At 44.0% G+C, this 19,933-nt stretch overlaps 1 protein-coding gene across 1 annotated transcript in view; it reads right to left on the bottom strand.

The window, feature by feature from the left end:
• PAPPA (pappalysin 1) overlaps positions 1-19,933 on the bottom strand; it is a 180,837-nt gene that overhangs the window by 98,333 nt on the left and 62,571 nt on the right. Inside the window, exons 6-7 of the mRNA XM_030286607.4 lie at positions 14,933-15,054; positions 8,954-9,461 (exon numbers count right to left, since the gene is read on the bottom strand). Coding sequence (XP_030142467.4) covers positions 8,954-9,461; positions 14,933-15,054 — 630 coding nt within the window. The remainder of the gene's footprint in view (positions 1-8,953; positions 9,462-14,932; positions 15,055-19,933) is intronic.

Here is a 19,933-nt window from a genome sequence, read left to right as displayed (position 1 = left end):
TTCAGCGACTGATAATTTGGGGTATCAAATTCCAGGCACTGTCTCTGAGGTACAATTTGAAAAGAAGAAGGAGCTTTCTTTCCACCTTGCTCTTCAAATCACAAAAGCACCAGGAAAATGCTGGAACTGGGGTATCAGCACAGAGATGCCCAATGCCACCACTCATTTAAGGAGATCCTGACCAAAAAGACTGCGAGAAGTTTGTGTGAAACAATCACAAGATGGGTGCCTTGGGCCTGCAGCAGGATCAGTAGGTTCTATGCCATGCAGTGATATATCTAAAATAATGGAATTCCAGAATGGTTTGGGTTGGAAGGGACCTTAAAATTCATCTTATTTCAACTCTTCAACTAGACCAGATTGCTCAGGGCCCTGTCCAACATAGCCTGGACACACTTTTGTCTTGTCTGTCACCGGGTCCCACAAGATATAAGGGACAGCACAGGTATTTCAGTCTGACTGCAGCATTCTTTCCAAACCCTTGCCTGCTTGAGTGTAGATTCAAATTTAACAGAGACTTGGAATGCATTTCCTAGGAAAATATATTAAAATAAAATGCCCAGGAAATGATCAGGCCAATAGTTCAGCAAAAGTAGCTGAGAAAAGCTGTATTGGCTGACTGATAAAAAGGTAGGTAACACATTTCTGCTACTTCTGCGGTATTTGAGGCTCACTCCAAGTTTTACAAGAGAGTTATTTTTAAATTGTTGCATAACACATGTCTGTCCAATATTTCTTTTCTCAATCAAGCAAAGAAAATGCATTTGTTATTCCTGGGAGACTTCTGGTGCTTCTTATCTTATTTAGAGCCCAAAATAAAGATGCACACAAGAAGCCAAACATCAGAGAGAAGTTATTATCCATGAGATAATGCACAACCTAATTTACCACATATCTGAGACTGTTTCACCTGCAATAAATTATTTTACCCAGCAGGAAAAGTCCTGTTTGACCTTCTATTTTTTTTTTCCTTCTCCTGCAGCTAAGAACTCTGCTACTACTTCTAGGTCATGAGTTCAAATTCCACCCTGGCTGGAAGTGATTAAATATATCAATTTCTAATAGTATCTTTTTGGATAATAATAGAACAGCTGGTAATGTTCACTTTTTAAGGGACATTTGCACATGGCTAAGTTGTAGTTCACAGGTTGATCTCTCTACAATGTCTGTGTATTGCCCAAGAGGTACTTTGGAGATGGGAATCCAATGTAGCAGCAGTCCCTGGGGAGTCCCTGGCTGGAGCAGAGCTGATCCCGAAGCCAAGTGTCACTCCCCAGATGGGGAAGTCCCTCTTTCCTGAAATAATTTATTTAGGAGTGGTGGCTGTGGGGCATTTAGAGCAATCCCATCCTTCAGTAATAGACCCAGACTGAAAAATTCCTCTGGGGTGCCTTGTCTTGGGATCACAAAACCATAAAGATATCAACCCGCCCTTACTACCTTTATTCTTGCATCATGTGCAGCCGAGCCAGAACAGGAGCTACGGATTCTGTCAAGTGCCAGCTTTAGTTACAGCGTTACGTAAGAAACCGCAGCAGCGAGGAACCACAAATCTATCACTACAGCTGGCACCAAACGGCCTCTCTGCACAGGCTTAGCGGAAAAGCTGCCTCCTGAATGGGCAGAGAGTGTCAAATTGTTCTTTCTCCTCTCCAGGGCAGGGTTAAAGCAATTTGGCAGAGGGTGGTAAGGGAAAAAATTGCTCTATCTGCTCTGTGTGTGAGGTCAGGAAGCAGGTTTTCTTCTTTTGCAGAGATAACCTGGCACCTTTAATGAAGAAAGCAGAGAAGAAGCAAAGCCATCAGAATGTGGCGTCCAGCTGTCAAATCACATCAGCCAAGCAGAGATGCATCACCCCAAGAACAGCAGCACCACTGGCGCCCAACACTTCACTGGGAGCTCTTTGGATGGAGGCACTCTGTGCATGTCCTCTGTGAAACACCCAGCACGCCACTGCCAGCTGTAAATAATAGCAACCACTACCTCAGGATTTCACAGCACAGCACGTGAAGGAGAGAGGCAGGAACAGGAGATGGAATAGGAGCGGTTTTCATCTTTTTCCTCTTCCTGGCTCACGGAGCCCTCAGTGCAGAGCAGGGCTGTGTGCTCCTCCCTGGCACAGGGAGCAGCATCAGTCACCCCTGTGCCTCCCTGCCCAGACCCGTGCAAGCCACAGGCGAGGCCCCACTGCTGGGAAAGGAAAGAATTTCCCCGAGGGGTGTTGGCAGTGGAGCTGCTACTACGTGGAGGAGTCTCCTTCCCACCGCACATCACCTCTGCTAGGGGCAGGTGAACCTATGAGCTGTTTCCTGATGCTGGGGGGGAAGGTGTGGGACAGGCAGTTCTCCTGTATTGCTCTGCTCTTTCATCATGGGGGATTTCCAGGTTCAGTAAGCAGGAACAGCAATCTATACTGGCTGCAGGACAGAGTTGGTGACACAGCCCAGGCCAGGCATGGCCTCAGAGCAGCACAGGGACAATGCCAGCCCCCTGCTGAGCACCTGTCCTACACCAGCTGCATATCAACCACCACAACTTTGCCAAAACTGACCACAGGCAGCTCCAACACACTCAAAACTCTTCACTGACAAGGTGTTCATGCAGTGACAGCATGGTCACTATTCCTGCTGGGAAAGTAGGATCTGCAAGGGAAAAATGAAAGGTTTACTCCTTAACAAAAGGTCTCTGGATGAAGAACTAGGCAAGTTTTTGAGCCTGAAAGTGGAAATTACAGGGGTAAGAGAAACCTGGTGGGACAGAAAGGTGTTTTCTTCTTGGGAAAGCTCAAAATAGCTTTGTCCATGGACAGCTAATGATAGGGAAGCTCTTAGAAATGAGCAAGAAAGTGTGAATAAGAGTAAATCTGTTCCTGCTGAAGCTTGGTAAAAGTGTTTCTGCTGGAGAGGCACTGTAAAATGTGATATGGATATAGCCAGGGATCTCTAACCTATTACTAAAGAAAAAATAATATGGAGAATTGTGCAATTATGGGAAAGAAACCTCCTAGATGGAGACGAGTGAAAAATGCTTTTAATAATGGCAGCTCCCTGGTAGTGTGTGATGTGAGAGTGGGCATTAAATACTCAGTGACTCAACAACAGACACACTGTTTTGCATTTACACCTAGTATTGGATAGAAAGATAAATTTGAATGAAAATGGAATTTTTCATTCACTTATCACTTTGAAGCTGACTAACAAATATTTCCTGAAAAAAAAAAAAATCAGAAACCCAAAAGTTCAAATATCCAGCGACATGCAGAATTGGTAAATAGGTTCAGTCAATGCAGAGAAAGATGGAGTTATAATGCAGAAATGAATAACTTACAGGTTTGGATGTCTTGAAATGCTCTATATATTGGTATAACTGCACATGTTAGGACCAGGAAAGTCAGAATAAAGTGTAAACTTTTTATTCCATATTCCAAGTGAGAGGGGAAGAGAGTAGCTAATTGTAAGGTCAGGCTGGATGGAGCTCTTGATGGAGCAACCTGGTCTAGTGAAAGGTGTCCCTGCCCATGGCAGGGGTTAGAATGAGATGATCTTCAAGGTCCCTTTCAATACAAACCATTCCATATTTATATGATTCTATGATTTATGGAATTGCAAGGCAACTCTGAACCATCAGGGGGATGAAAAAGCGTAGGAGGTCCTTGCATGCAACAAGGCAAGGCCTTTCCAGGGTAGCTGGGTACGTGTTGATGCACAAGGACAGCTGGAATGCCACCTACAGTTTTAAAGCCAGCTGAGAATCCAGATGTGGAGTACACCATGGACAACCTTGCAGATAAATCTGGGCATGCAAAGATTTTTCTTAATATTTCAGTCCTATCTTAGATACTCCCCAGTATTTCCTGGCATATTGAGAGAGGTTTGGCATAGTAACTGTGGAGGAGGGATGAGCAGAAGATGGGTGATAATATGAGCTTCAGCTTTTGGTGTTGGGAGAAAAACCACCCAGTGATCTGTATCTTGTTTGGGTGGAAATATGGTGTTAATTATCTTCATGACAGATTGATTTGGCAATTCATTTTAGCTGCTTTAGATCATACATTCCTCTGGCTGGTAGACCTTCAGAAAAAAAAGAGAAATAGATCTTTGAGGTGAATGAAGGAATGCCATAATAAGGACAGATGCCACTGTGAAGTTTCAGTGTTGCATTCTGTAGGGACTTGGGTTTAGACATCATCAGTGTGATATTCATAATTTTCAGTCCCATTCAGCTGGGCCAAGGTCAGGTAAATGCACTTTTCTTCTGTAGTTCAGGGGCCAAAAGGCACACCAATAAGTGGCTGTAAGGAAATTAAAGGGGTAAGAGATACCTGGTGGGACAGAAAAGTGTTTGCTTCTTAGGAAAGCTCCAAATAGCTTTGTCCATGGAAAAAGAAAATCCTTTGTCTTGGTCATTATGAACAGCTACTGCTGACTCTCCAGCATCTCTGCTTGTTCTTATTTGTAGGAGCTTTCAGACTAAAGAGTCACTTTCCATTTTACTCAGCTTCTCCTCATCTGGGATTTCTGACAAGTCATTGACCATATGCCCCTTCCAGCTGGGGACCAGTAAAAAATGGTATATGCATCAGCAAGGCAAATTTGGAAACAAATTATTGGATGAAGCAGAGGGCTAAAGCACATGAACTGCTAAGGACCCATGAGCAAAGAAATGCTAAGGACCCACAAACAGTGCCACAGGAGCCCCCCAGCCACCTGACATCCTGGGGGTGGCAATTTCTCTGTCATTCTACAAGCACTCCAAGAAGCCAGAGCGAGATCTTAGTCCACCACCTTGAGGTGTTAAAACAGACTTAAAACCCAAGAAATTACATGGATTTTACAAGTTCAGCACTGAATGGAATTCCTGATTCTAATAACTTATTTTAAAATACTGTACTTGAACAAGAACTGCTGTTTACACAAATGATGATCAATCCCCTCTAACTATTATCAAGCAACAGAAAAGGTTTAGCCATAGAATGTCAGTGCAAAATAGCCAAAACTGAGAAGAAAAACCTATTCCCTGTACAAGAAAATGCAAGCTTCTCTCTCAGTGTTTCTTTTTTGAAGTCTGAATGCAGGATCTCTATGTGTCAGCTCGGTACCAAAGCTCTGGCAGGAATGGCTCAGAAGAACATATCACAGAACTGCAAACTGGCTCCTCAGCGAAGCTCAGTCCTGCAAACCAAACCTTGCAGCAGGGCTTCATGCTGAGATTCTTTCTCAGGTTATTTCAGTCAACGTCTTTGTCTTGAAAAAACCCTACTGGTTAACACCACAAAGACAACCTGATCCAGTGCTGTCCACCACACTTTGAGGCTTCTTACAAAGTTTGTGGTAGAAAACTTGGGAAAATTTCCAACTCTTTGAAAGTTTTTCAGTTAATCTGACAACTTTCCAAAACCAACCTCAGTGTGTCTTGGCTTGGTCTGCCAGAGGGGAACATGTAGAACTTGTAAGAGCACTGTGCTCCTTCCTGCTCACAAACTGGGATACTGGGAGTGCCATGGGGAACAGAGGCTGATCACCCCAGCCCGCCCTGGTGGGGCTGACAGCATCCAGAGAGATCTGGGCACCGCCTGCTCACCAAATTCTTTAAAAAAATCAGCAGTGATTGCTCCCCAGCACAAGAATCCGAGTGTAAAAAAGCTCCAGGGATGGCAAAGAGCCACTACCTCAATTGCCATTGTGACCATGTCACACAGTGTTTCTAGAGAACAGCCTCTGAGCATGTGCACAACCCACACACTGGATTAAATTGTGAGCTGAGACTTTGAGACTTGCAGATGAGGCTCCTTCCTTATCAGTCGCTGTGGTGTGAAGACTCAGCACTTCTATGCTGCACCTGGCCTGACCTCTTTTTCCCCCACTGATTTATTTAGGTTTCTTCTCTTCTCCTAGGCTCTGACTCTCATTTTGTATCCCAGATACCAGCAATTCTGGCTGATCACACACAGTGGAATTGAGTGTATCTTGCCTGGTTTCTGTAAGGGCCAAGGATAAGGTCCTGGATAAGGTCCTGTCCCTCAGAAATTAATGTTTAAGCCTCAACTTGAGCCAAGAGTTGAGATTAAAATTCAGCTTGAGAACAGAAGGTCTGGTATTATTTTGTATATCTTAATAAAATGTTGCCACTGTTCTAGTTATTTACTCTCCTCTGTGGAGCACCCAGTGCTGACTAGGCAAGGGCTATCCATTAAAGGCTGTTTCTCCTCTCAGCTTAAAAGGAAGTTCCCTCTCTTTGACAGGAAGAAGGTAGAAGAAATTAATTTTTCTTTCAGCATCGCTACACCTGGGGAAAGGATCTTGCTTACAGATAACAGTGCAAGCAAATATTTTCTTTGGGAGAAAAAGAGAAAGTAAAGATCAAGGTCAGAGGAGGCAAGAGTAAAGATATGTGACTGCCTTCAAAATAGCCTTCCACAGAACATGTGGGGGTGTTCTTTTATTTCATACAGAAAACATGCAAGGGCACCAAGGAGGGGCAAGTGGCTTGGGGATCACAGGGAGATAAAGGGGCTGCAAAGTCTGGCTGCACGAATATGCTGAATTCCAGTGGTGCAGAATGAGGTAAACAGGCAGATGTGAATGGGGAGAGAGACAGCATTTACCTCTACACACATTCATAAATAGGAGCATGGCCCAGTGCCTCTGTCCCTGAATTCCCTTGTCCTTTCCTTCCTGCTTAGGGAGTGCAAAGACTCTGGCCAGTCTTTGCACAAGGTTTCAGTGGAAAATTCATATTGTTTTTGCCTCTACCAGAAAACCACAACCCTATGCAGGGTTTCAAGGAGTTTGCTGTGTCTCAAGGTACAGTCCAGCAGTAGCATATGGATCTCCCCATCACCAGGAGATACAGATCAATGCTGTGCCTGGATGATACAATAAAAAATCCCTCTCACTTCTCAAAAGTTCAAACACATGCAGAAATCTTGAATCACACAATCACAGAATGGTTTAAAGACCATCTTACTCCACTGTCCCATGCTGCCCCCAACCCTGTCCAGCCTGGCCTTGGGCACTGCCAGGGATCCAGGGGCAGCCACAGCTGCTCTGGGCACCTGTGCCAGGGCCTCACACCCTCATTCAGCCAAAACAGTCTCAAAGCCAACAATGAGTGCTTAAGAATCTGCATATATCCTCCCCCAGTGACTAAAACTTCATTTCCCAAGTGTCCTGCCAGAGCTCACTGGCAGGATTTTCCCTCTGGTCTCTGGTAAGACACAGAAATGAGCCCAGCTAACCTGGAGGGTTTGGATGGGATTTGGTTGTGAGGTTGGCTGTGCAAGCTTCCAGGAGCATCCATTTCTGTCCACTGATCACAGGTGGAACTCAGAAAGACTAAATTAAATGTTCTGTCTGCTTTTTAGCTGTCTGTGTAACTACCTGAGATATAAAGACAGGGACAGTGCTGTTACCCAATGTGATTTAATCAGTGACCCTCAGGAAAACTGCCATTAATTCCTGGCTACTGATTTAATTCTTAGAGCACTCCTCCACTTCAGCTTGCTGAACCTAGAAGTGACCCACAAAATCATAATAAAAGGCAAAGAAATAGGATTCAGAATGTAAGTTATGTTTTGGGTTTCTCTTTTTTCTTTCACATTGTGTTATGAAGTCAAAACTGGACCTGTTTCTGTGGGAACTTGTGCTAAGGTATGCAAGTATTTCAAACCAAACCAATCCCATTTTCCAATGAGAGTGGGCTAGGTTTCAGGCAAAGATGCTTTCACAGCAAAATCTTGGGAAAATCACCACTTTCCACGTTTCCAATATGTCAGTATCCATCTCATGCTAAGTGCCAGCAATTGTTTGAACAAGGCTACAACCCAAGAAAGCACTTAAGCACATGCTTAACTTTCAGCACATGAGTAATCTTGGTGATGTCCTAGGTTTTCTTTTTAGATTCACTATTGTTAGCTAACTTAAATTTTTAAATCTGTAGGGACAATTTGCATCTTCTGAGATGCATAATTGGGCCATGAAAAGGGATGGTAGCTCGTGATTACTGAATTGTTAATTAATCATTTTTATTCTATTTAAATATGCTTTAGAAGACCATAATGATGTATGCTTCCTTGATATTAGCTGTACTAATTAGATCATCTTTTCTAAATTAGAGTGCAGTTTTCTTAGCAGGTTTCCTTTTATCTGGTGTTCATTTTTCAAAAGAAATTCATGTTGCTCTCACAGATGAGTGAATCATTTCCAGGGAATCATGTTATGCAAAAGATGTTTTTCTTACTGGCAAATGCTTTCGGGTAGATCACGGACCTCCTTGAAATTAGTAAATATTTTGAACTTTCCTCAACAGTAATGCATCCTTTTACTAGATGACTGTAACTGTATCTGGGATGACACTCAGTTTCTACAACACACTGGTGCCTTTGCCATGTTTCCCATTTCAGAACAATCTCACACCAACACAACTTGGTTTAGTGACCCATGAAAGCAGAAAATGGAAGTGAGTGAAACACATTTATACACCTGTACATTCACTGTATTTCTTTGCACGCTTTCTTGAGCAGTTAATCAGTGCTCCAGCACTGAAAGCCCTGCTCTCTCCTTTTCTACTAAAACATTACTTTCAAGGGATTGCCAAGGAAATGATGACCATGTTATTCCAGAGGTCCTCATTTAGGTTAGCTTAAGCATTTAATTTGTCATATCTGAGGTAGACTGCATTATCCTGTCTAGTTAAAGAAAGCCCTAATGACACATCTCCGTATAGTCAGCCCAGAGTTGTCTCAAAAAGTATCCATGAATTCTCAAGCTATCTCATTTGGGTTTAATGCTCCTGGTTTCAGAGACAAACTATGAGGACATCCTGACTTGGTAATTCTTGGCATGTCTGTCTAGTTCAACACCTTAACAATCACTTGTAGTGCTGGACATTAGAAGGATGAGAAGAACAGGGCATCGTTTTGATCTATCCAGCTCTCTGGAAAGCAGCTACTTACGTGTCGACAAACCTCCTGCTGAGGTTTGAGATGACCACTGCGGATCCAGACTGGAAAGGGGGGTCCCGGACCACTTTGTACTGGATTGGTTTGCAGCCTGAGCACAGGGTGCTGTGAGGGACAGAGCTCAGCATGGCAGCATCAATTTCCAGGTGCTCGTCCAAGGTGTAGATCTGGATCCCATACACCTCCTCTCCCACTTGTCCCACATCCAGCTTTATGGTCAGCGGGATGTCACAGAAGACGTTCTGCGGCCCGAGCGAGATGTTCTTCCCACTGACGGTGAGCAGCTTGATGTCATTCACTGCTCCACTGGAGTCCCAGTCTGGGGACACGAACGTCACCCAGACCGTGAGGGACTCTGGAGTCAGGGGGTAGCGAAATTCCAGCTGCAGGTAGCAGCCCTGGGGCTCGGGACAGGCCGGGGGCACCGTGTGTTGGTTGACGGCCGAATTGGGACTCCACGTCCTGACGCTGGATTTACAGGGCTGCTCAACGTCAGGGTGCCCTGGAAAGGAAGAAGGAAGCAAAGAGAGGACACAGAAGTAGGAGTTAGAGAACATGAGTTTTCATTGGCATCAGTTTAAAGGCAGACTGGCGGCAGGAGAACATATCTGTCCAGGAAACCAATTATTTACTTCACCAGAACAGGCGTGGCCAGCACGGGGAAGAGGAACAGAACGCCAGTGTCTCCTGGCCAGGTGGGAGACACAAACCCAGTTTAAGTGCCCAGCTGGACTGGACACCACACAACACACTCTGTGCCAGTGCAGCTGGGCCTGCATTTCCTATTTCTAGTGTTTTTCCCTGTGCCAAACAATGGTATTTTCTACCTCTTCCACTTGGTAATTTACCTGATAAACAGAGTCACTTTGCCTCCAGTTCACCTCCTACTTATTATTCCCTTGCCTCTCATTCAAAAATACAATCTTTTTCCCTTTAACAAAGACAAGAAAAGAGCCTTTGTTTGCTCCAAGAAGCAGTTGTACTGTTCAGGGGTAACTCCTGTGGCATTTACAGGTTGATCTAGCATGTTGTGCAAGGCCCCTTTTTTTGGAGGCACATGGAGCACAGGTCTGAGCTGTCTCTTTGCTCTCATTGTGATGAAACAACAGGCACTTGTGCTTTTACTCTTCTCACCATTGGCTGTGTTCAACTACATGGGAGGTAGTACTAAAAAATAATGAAAGCCACAATGCTTGCTGGGTTCCCAAATACTATGGTAACATTACAACTTGGCGTGGAGTCATGGACTGCAAGATCCAGAGGGGTCAGACGGGTGGAACAGTTGGTAACAGAATCCAGTGAGAGCTATAAATTCCCTTTTCCTTCCCAAATAATCACACAAAAAGGGAGGCAAGCATGACAGGGAGAAGGCAAAGTACAGAAAAGAAGATAAAGAAAGGTAATGAGAGGAGAGAAACGCAGAAAGCAAAGGGGGAAAAAAGGACAGCACAGTTGTTTGTAACTGAGGAAAAAAGCAAGATAAACTACTGGGCATACATGGACAAACAGGACATCACTACTAATTTAAAGAGAAAAGGGCAACATGTGAAGGTTACTCCGATTGTCTGTGATTCAATGAAGTGTTAGAAATGTGTCTCTTTTGTCAAGGATAAACAGCTCAGGGAATTCTCCTGTTCATACCAAATGAACCCAGATGCAGAATAGATTTCCTGGCAGCCTTCCTGCGATTCACCGTTATTGTCCTGCAGATGCCCAACTTTTCATGCTTCCCCCTCACCTCCTATATCCCAAAGCCCCTCTCTCCTCCTCACATGGCACAGAGCAGTGGGAATGCCACGAAGAGCAGCATCTGGAGAGACCACAGCGGTGATACATTTTGAAGAAAGCCAGAGATCCATTTAACACGCTCGAGTTTCTCCCCTGGCAAGTGTGCGAGCCCTGTGGATAATCACTTTGAGCAGCAATACCCCATTCAGCTCACGTTATCTCACCCTCATTGCTTGGCTGAGCCCTCTGACGACTTTCTCAGACCCACAGCAAACTCCTGCCTGCAGCCCTAAGGTCTTTTTTAACTCCAGTATCTCAGAGGGCTTTGGAAAGATGTGTGAAGTTTACCACTGCCCTCTCTCAGAAAAGAAAATGGAGCTAATGGCTCACAGCCCAGTACATCCCCACCTGGGATCTGCAAATTCACCTCTGTCAGTTCAAGGCCTCGGTAAGACTTAAATTCCAAACAAACCTGCATGTTTTTGTAGATCAGTGTATGATCTCTGGAGGTGCATGAATTGGACTCAGCCTCCAGGGAGCTTAGCACACAGAGCATTACCCCAAAACAAGTGGCAGATTGCAGTAATTCATAAACTAAAAACCTTAATGAAGTTGAGATAAAGAGACTCTTTCTTAAATATTATCCAACACCTAGACCTGGGTAAAAAGGATTCATTTAATTATGGATGAGGACGAAAACCTTATTTCATATAAGTGGATTTCTAGAGTAGGTAAATACTCTGAAAATTTCAAATATTTGTATGCAAATAGAAAGGGTGTAGAAGTTATTCTTCCCTCTGCACTCATATTCTGAAGATCCTTTGCCTTATGAGACAGCTCAGACACAGAACAGCATCTCACGCAACATCACGTCTTGCCTAACACAAAACAGGAATGTGAGGTTTATGAGGAAGAGCCAAACTCCATGTCCTGATAGAAGAGCAGGAATGGCAGGTTAGGAGGGTGCCTTTCCCTAGAATGCTGTCCAACAGCCTGGTGTGTCAATCCTTCATTGTGCAGTTAAGTGCAGTCCCAGGGATGAATCCCCAGCACAGGGACAGAGCCTCAGAGGCCATCAGGCATCAGGAGTCTCTCAGGATATCACCCCTGCTACAACTGCAACTCACCTGCCACATTCCTTAGCTGGTCAAGATAAAGGAACCACCCAATGGGACTCTAGTGTCCAGCTGGGATAATTAATATACAGAAGGAATTGCTCTTGAGGGAAATATTAGGCCCAGGAAAAGGCTGAGCTCTAGAGCAGTGCAAGGCAGCAACATTTTTATAATAATCTCACACTTCTCTCAGTCAGCAGTCAGCCAGGCAGGAGGAACTGACTGATATATGCATATATTGCACAGCAAGCAAAGGTACCCACTGGGCTTGAGCCAAAATCACCTTTCTTACATAAAACCCCCCTTTGACAGAGTTATGGAGGTGCTGTAAGGTTTGTTGACCTAGCTGGTGCTGCTGGTGAGAATCCAGGTAGGTTAGAGCCTTCTGGCTCTGCGGTGAAGATAAAGAGTAAATCAGAGCTTCCTGATCTCATAAGCCTTCCCACAACCCCTGCCAAGGAACAAGCAGCCCCTCGTGCAGGGGCCACAACTGGCTGAGAAAGAGCCACGAGATGCCTCAGCCTCAGTGTTGGATCCCACCATGCCCAGGAATGAGCAGGGAATTAGGAAGAACACTGCCCACAGCAGGGTTTTGCAGTAGGCACATCTCCCACAATAGTCCAGACCAGTGCTGGTGCAGCTGCTGGGGTAGGAGACCTGAGGAAAATGAGATCAGGCCAACCAGAGCTGCCCCAGAGACACGTGAGGAGTGTGCCTTTCTGCTCAGAAGCTGGATGAGTCCTACAGAACATTCTCCGTGAGTGTCATCTCAGACTTTAAAAGGAGTTCATTTTGGCCGTGCTTGTGCCTCCTTTGTCTTCATTTTCCACAGACTTTCAAGCAGTGGAGATTTACACCCTAGAACCCCTGCAGAAAGTGAATTTAAAGCTTGACGGCTTGAGCACTCACAGATAGACAATTAAAGAAGCCAGACAACGATCAAACTGCTATTTGTAACTCAGACCAAGTGCAAATAGGCAGAGGGCCTGAATGTCAGGGAGTGTGGTAGTGGAGACAGAAAATCATGGAGCAACAAACAAACACCATACACTTGGTATATTTTCTACCCTAAAGTGGCAATAACTCATTAATCCTGAGGACATGACTACCAAACTTCTGTTCCATAGAAATGTCACAGGAGCAACTAAATGAGACAGATAAAGATCAGACTGCACCCTTCATAGTTAAGAACATGCAGGCATACACAGCAAGAAGAGGAAATTAAATGCAAAATGCTGCTGAGTAATAAATCTTAGAGTAGCTTAGTTTCTCTAGGAATGAAGCCTCTGGCAAGACGTGTGAGATCTAGAAGTTTTCAAATCAAAGCTTGGTGGAGAAATTTTGATGGGACTGCATATTTCAATGGAATATGCAGTCCTTTCAAAATAAAAACACTTTGCAAAATTGGGTTTATTTGGCCAAAATTTTATCCTGGAAGAGAAAATGGCAAGAAATTTTTAACACTATTGGGACATTGTGTTTTGAAATTTTTGTGAGAAACCTTTTTGATTTTGCACCTTGAAACACTTTCCATTTTGATATTCAAAGTTGCTTTTGCCCTAGATTCTATACTAAAAGGGGATATTTTCAAATGTCATAATTTAACCAAAGTTCATATGAGCTAAACAAAACATTTTGGCCAGCCTCAAACACTTTTTGTTTTTAATTTTCCTTCATGGAGAATTTCAAAAGTTTCAAGTTTTGTTCCAAATGAAAACAGGTTTCAAAGTCTTGTAATCCTTGGCTAAGTGGAAATTCTACCTTCTACCCTGAACTACTACTGCAAGTGATCCAAACTTTGCTAATGCTGTTTACTGGGTGATCCAATCACCCTCATACCCAGAGCACTGCTTCCCAGGATGGAGCTTCCACCCAGCTGTGCTCTGAGCTGTGCCCAGCTGCCTTGGATGTCATAAAATCATGGAATGGTTTGCGTTGGAAGACACCTTAAAGCTTCACCCCTGCCATGGGCAGGGACACCTTCCACTATCCCAGGTTGCTCCAAGCCCTGTCCAACCTGGCCTTGGACACTTTCAGGAATGGGGAAGCCACAGCTTCTCTGGGTACCCTGTTCTAAATTTAGGGGGTGAGTCAGAGTGAAACACAACCTCTGCTGGGCCCCCACCCTGGCACATGGGTGTGTGGGGCAGAGGACACTGACCACTGTCCCACCAAGCAGCAGGGAACAGCTCGTTGCACATGCTGACCTTAGGACAAGGGAGAGCTCCTGGGCAGCAACCCAAATAATATTCCATACAGAATAACTTCCATGTAGTTACTTCCATGTCAGGACAAATAAACCCTTAACATAAGGAGGCATTTGTATAATGAGTTTGCAAAATCCAGGATTGTCCTTGGGGCTCAGAGAGCTCACCTGTGTGCTCATGGAGCAGTGTGACTACTCCGGAAGGGAAAGCTCGTGAGGGACAGACTGAAATAATACTCTGCTCTTTCCAAACTGTGATTTGGGATGACTGACCTTTGCCTGGTACAATCTTAAATATTCTACACCACATACACCCAGGGATGTAACGGAAGGGACGTGTGGAGGAGTTAATGATGGAGATCTAATGGCACTGCACAACCAGCCCTGCAGACCATTCTCCCTCCAACAGGCTCCAAGAGAATGACTTGCAAAACATCCTGAACAAGAGGGCTTGACGTGGTCACCTGCATTCCTGCTGCAGGCAAACTGCCTAAAGGGCAACCTCCTTCCAGCCTGGCTGCTGCTGCAGCCCACTGCTATTCACCACAAGTGAAGGCAGCACAAATCAGGCCCAAATAAATAACAATTCCTCACTTTTGGAGTTGGAGTAGAAGGAGTAAACAGCTCCCCTGAGGAATTCATCTGGCAGATGTGAATGGTCAGCATTTCTTGGCACTCTGCTGCTTTGTGAAATTCATGTTCAGCTCCTGGAATTCACTTAATTCATGGGCAGGGGCAGGACTCAGGGGCCAAAACACGGGTATTTGAGTCAGTGGCATTCCTTCAGGGCACAGTGTTCCTCTGTCCACATTACCTGCAGGTATAACAATCACTCCCAGATTCTCCCACTGTCTTTGTGGCTCTCCCTTTGCTCTGTCCCACCCTCTCTCCCACGGTGTGTCTGTTCCCATCCCTGTCACTCACCTTCTGCCTCCCGTGGGCTCCAGTGCCCCGAGGGATCGCAGGGCATGGGAGAAGAGGCGCTGAAGGCATATTGCACCAGGACTCTTCCTTCTGCACACAGATCACATGCTGATCCCACTTCTCTAGGAGGCCAGGAAAACAGGAAAACACACCAACTTAGTAACAGCTGAATGAGCTGCTTATTCAACTATATTAAAAGCAATAAGACTTAGAATTCAGGTCCACTTAACCCCCCTTTCTCAAGGCACTGACAAAAGTGTTTTCTGATGCTGACCTTCTGTAGAATTAAGTCAAGAGCCTGTGTAGAAAAGCATTTTTGAGTCCTCTGTCCAACACAAAATGACAGCAACCTGGGAAATTACATTCACCTATATTTTTTTTCTCCTCTGCAGTGGACCAAACCATGACAAAAGAAAACACACGTTGTTCAGGGGTTAGAGCAGAGAAATTTGCCTCAGGAGTTTTCAGATCTATTTCTGCTCTCACCATGGATTTATTTGTTGCTTGTACTTGTAGTATCTTTAGGATTGTCCTACCAGCAAGATTGGCTGAGCAAGGATATCCAGTTAAACACCAATTCACAAATTATGAACTGGTTTGGGTTGGGAAGGACTTGAAGCTCATCTCATTCCACTCCCTGCCATGGGCTGGGACACCTTCCACTGTCCCAGGCTGTTCCAAACCCCATCCAACCTGACCTTGGGCACTGCCAGGAATCCAGAGGCAGCCACAGCTGCTCTGGGCACCCTGTGCCAGGGCCTCACCACTCCCACAGGGAGTAATTTCTTCCTAACATCTAATCCAAAACTACCCTCGGTCAGTTTAAATTGTTTTGCTAATACATTCACAAGATCAGGGTTAAAGTTGATGTAGACTGGAGTAACTCTAATATCCTCCATAAAGTTAAGCTGATTTATAGCAGCTGAGGATGCAATTCACACAGTTCAGCCCTATGTTCCTTGGGGTCACAAATTTGGAACTCTTTATGAGCCAAAGTACATGGTTATTTACCCCGGTAAGCTGCTTACTATTCAGAATTAATTGTTCTGCTTTAAGGAACACTTTCTGCTGAAATGGAAAGTTAAAAATTAATTATTCTAATGATCAAACGCATCGGAAAGGATAGAAGTTTTAGGCAAACAATTTGTGTGCAACACAGTGTACTCTCTATGCTACTCTAGTAAGAACAGCTTGAGTCAATTATTAAATAATTTATATCAACTATTATAATCAGCTATGCAAATTTTAACCATCATAACCACCACTGCATGATTTATTGCAGCACTGCTTTGAAGAGAGGACTGTGATCCTCAGGCAGAGGTTATTTGGGATCCTCAGTGGCTGAGGCACACAGAGACAGTAACTGGCTGAACTTGTGCAGCTCAGGAAGGGATGAACCTGCTGAAAACACCTGAAAAATGCAACGTGGCAATGGGGCAGAATAAAGAAGAGGAAGACAAAGGTGGCCCCCTCTTCCTTTCATGTTCTGTAACACTGGCAATGAAAAAATGTGGGCATGTGTTGAGTAACTTCTCTTCGTGTCTCACTTCACCCACCTGCACCACTGCCATGATATTGCCTCCCTGTTTCATTTCTCAGCTGCCTATTTAGCAGAGGTTTAGGTGTCTGACTCAGCTTGCCTGAATAATACATGCAAACCCAAAATTAAAAAAAAACCAAGAAACCTGAATAAATGGTCCTGAGAAATTAAAATGTAGAATTATTGTTGTGCAGTTGTTCTTCAGACACTTCCACGACCACTCAGGATAGAAGTCCCTGCAATAATAATCTTTCAGTTTCTCTACAAAGAGACTCTGCATTAGCACTTGGTCCTGGATGAGGAGAGGGCTCTGGAAGCCAAGTTTCCACAATTAGGGCTGCTTTTTACTCAAATTAGCAGCTATACAATTTCATCACAGGCTGCCATGGTGGAAAAAAACTGTAGGCTTATGGACAAACATTTCCTTTTACCAGTGAGGACTTGGAGGTAAGAGAGAAATCACAAGGAGCATCATGTGGGAAAGGCTATGAGCAAACTTTCTCTTTTTACTTTTCCAGTTTGGGAGCCAAACTCAACCCTGATGTAATTCCACTGGCTGAAAGGACTTACACAGGGGATGACTCCTGGGTTAAAGTTTTTGGTCTGCAGACTCTTGCACACAAATCCTATAAAGAGCCATGAATGTCAAACCTAATTATGGAATTGCATTTACAGGCTTATGAAAACCTAAGCCAGGTCCTTATACCTTATGAAACCATAGACAACAAGAAAAAATGAGCATAAATTGGTGTTCAGAAACCAAAATTAACTAGGAATGATAGCCATATCTGCCACCTCATACACGTGGCACATGTGGCACATGACTGCCCAAAGTGCAGGCTAATGGAAAATCTAGACTTCTCTGTTTTCTAATAAGCCAAGTACTGGGGGAATTCCAGCTTATGAAGTTCAGAGCACAGGAGGAATTAATTCCTACAGCATGATATTTCAGTGAAGTGGGTTCAAAATCTAAAGATTACTAGTGAAAAACAGACCATTTCCTTCAGGGCCAGCACCAGTTCAGTAGGCAACTCAAAACCACTAAAAATCTGTCATTCTTTTGGGTAAAGAGTTCCTGTTTATAGACTAAATTTGAGCTGCTGTACTTGAAATTCAGGATTGGTCCTCTCTCTTCTAAGCACTGAAACTTTCCAGCAAGGTTTAACAGAGTGATTATCAAGCCCAGCCATCTCTGGGACACCACACTGACCAAAATATTTGCTTGCTAAGAATGAGATAGAATCAGATTCATGGAAATGAATGCTGTCACCTCAATGAAAACTTGGAGAAAGATGCATTCAAAGATTTCTGCCCAAATTTGCTGCAGAGCCCCATGACAATAACTGTTCACATCTGCCCACGCATCTCAGACAGGAGGTGCATGAGTGGATGTTCAGAGACAGCAGATGAGCACATCCAATGGACACAGTCAGGAAATGAAGTGACTTCTCTTTTTCTTGCTTGTTTTCACTTGTTTCGTTTGCTTTATTGTTATTTTAATATTACATGTTATTGTGTGTGCATTTTTTCATGCTTTTTTGAAAGGGAGGATGGAGAACGGGAAGGATTCCAATCCTGTGGACAGGACCTACAAGAAGAAATACTGGTTCTTGATATATTTGATTATTGGGGATGTTTGGGAGCCCAGCTAGCTGCTGGAGCTTAGGGTCAAAGCATCTTGACAAATTTATATGCAGGTAAGTGACTCTCTAAAGTGAGTGAGTAAATATCAATTGAACACTCTGAAGAGGCCAGGAGGGTCCATCAGGAAGATTTTACTGCTGTGCACAACTCTTGTGTCTACTTTTGCTAAATTGTGAGAATGCAGGGGAGCCACCCCCAAATTTACAGGAACTAGGAGTTAACATTGCTTTCTGCCCCTAAATCCATGTATGTAACCACATAATTTGAAGACCCTATGAGGAAAGCATCTAATGCTCCTATGAAAGAGTTGCATCTAAGCAGGGAACAGACACACGGTCTTTACTTCCATGCCCCATCTCCCTTCAACCTGTCAGGACCTCCCACAGATACAGCCAGCCCAGTGCTACGTTTTTAAACAGAAGGTTAAATTTTCCCTCCCTGACTTTCATTAAGCAGAGGTCACTGCCTGTGCACAGCTCTGGAGAATAAAAGAGACATAAAAGGAACTTGAGTTACGCCGAGCACGCCCACAGCAGCATTGTAATTGGGATCAGGAGTGAGCTCTGGGAGTGAAATTCCTCCTGTTCCCTGCTTCCAGTCCTGGAGCAGGGAAGCTGGACCCAGTTTTGCCAGGAACCAGAGTGGAGGTGTGCTGCAGGACCACACCTGATGTGCTCCTGTGGGAGCATCGTGAGCCCCTCGAGCCCCTGCGGTGTTGACGTCAGGTCTTCATTAACAACTGTTTTGCGCTGGAGATCTACTTCTATTGGGCCACAACACTTGCTAATGTAGCCAGAGCCATTCATCCTTTGAAGGCCCTTTTACACTGTCAAAACAGCAAGGAAGGGGCCTCTGTGCATTAGAAACCAGGCCCAAGGCACTCAGCAGCTGAGTATCAGTCTTCTGTTTTTTACATGAATAGTCCCATTGAAGTGAATGAGTGTATTCATTCAAGTGAGGCAAGTAAAATTTGGGCCAATGGTGTGCACTTTGTGTAAAAATATCTGCAAAGATTTACAGTATTCCCACACACAGATAAGATTATACTTGGCCAATTTTACCTCCTACTTGTCTTGCAGAGTGACCCAATTTCACAAATTGGTACAGGCATGAGTCTCTGACCGAGCAGAGCTGGACACAGCGGTTCTGGAAGTCCAGCACGTGGGCTTTTCCAGGATTAGTCACTAGAATAAATAATACTATCATCCTTGTTTTGATTAGCAGATCAAAAATTTGAGCATGCTCTAGGCAGGATCATTTATATGTTTCAGTGACATTTTGAAATGGTCACGGCAACATTGCTGTATCCGTTAGCAGTGGGAATCTCATTTTAACAAGGAATTGGACTCCAAGTATTTGAGGCTGTCTCTTTAAATCTCTTCAGTAATACTGAGCACACAGATTTGAAAACCCAAAGGACTTTTTTTTTCCTGGAAAATCACTCTTTATTTAACATATGATAACTCTGTTATGAAATTTTAGATTTAACGGGCTATCCACTGTGTTATTTAAGAAGCTAGTTACTAGAGGTTATTAAGAACATATTGATTGAGTTATAAGAAATATGTAATAAAGACATATTTGGTTACATAACAATTAACTCTGCATCAATGTGTTTTTTAGAGGCAGATGGCATTTATTTAACACACAATAAGCATCTTCTGAAATCTAAATTAAATTGGAGAAACTTAATTTACCTAAAAATGATTATGGGCTGAAAAATTCTGAATTAATTTTCAGAACTATATGAGCCCTTTTCGCAGGTAGGGAATAAAAGGATTTGGTTACAAAACCATAATTAAAGCAAACACAGTTCA

This window comes from Taeniopygia guttata, chromosome 17 (genome assembly GCF_048771995.1).
Source record: "Taeniopygia guttata chromosome 17, bTaeGut7.mat, whole genome shotgun sequence".
Lineage (NCBI taxonomy): Eukaryota > Metazoa > Chordata > Aves > Passeriformes > Estrildidae > Taeniopygia > Taeniopygia guttata.
The sequence above is the reverse complement of the archived record's forward strand: the minus strand, read 5'-3'. Positions and strand labels throughout refer to the sequence as shown.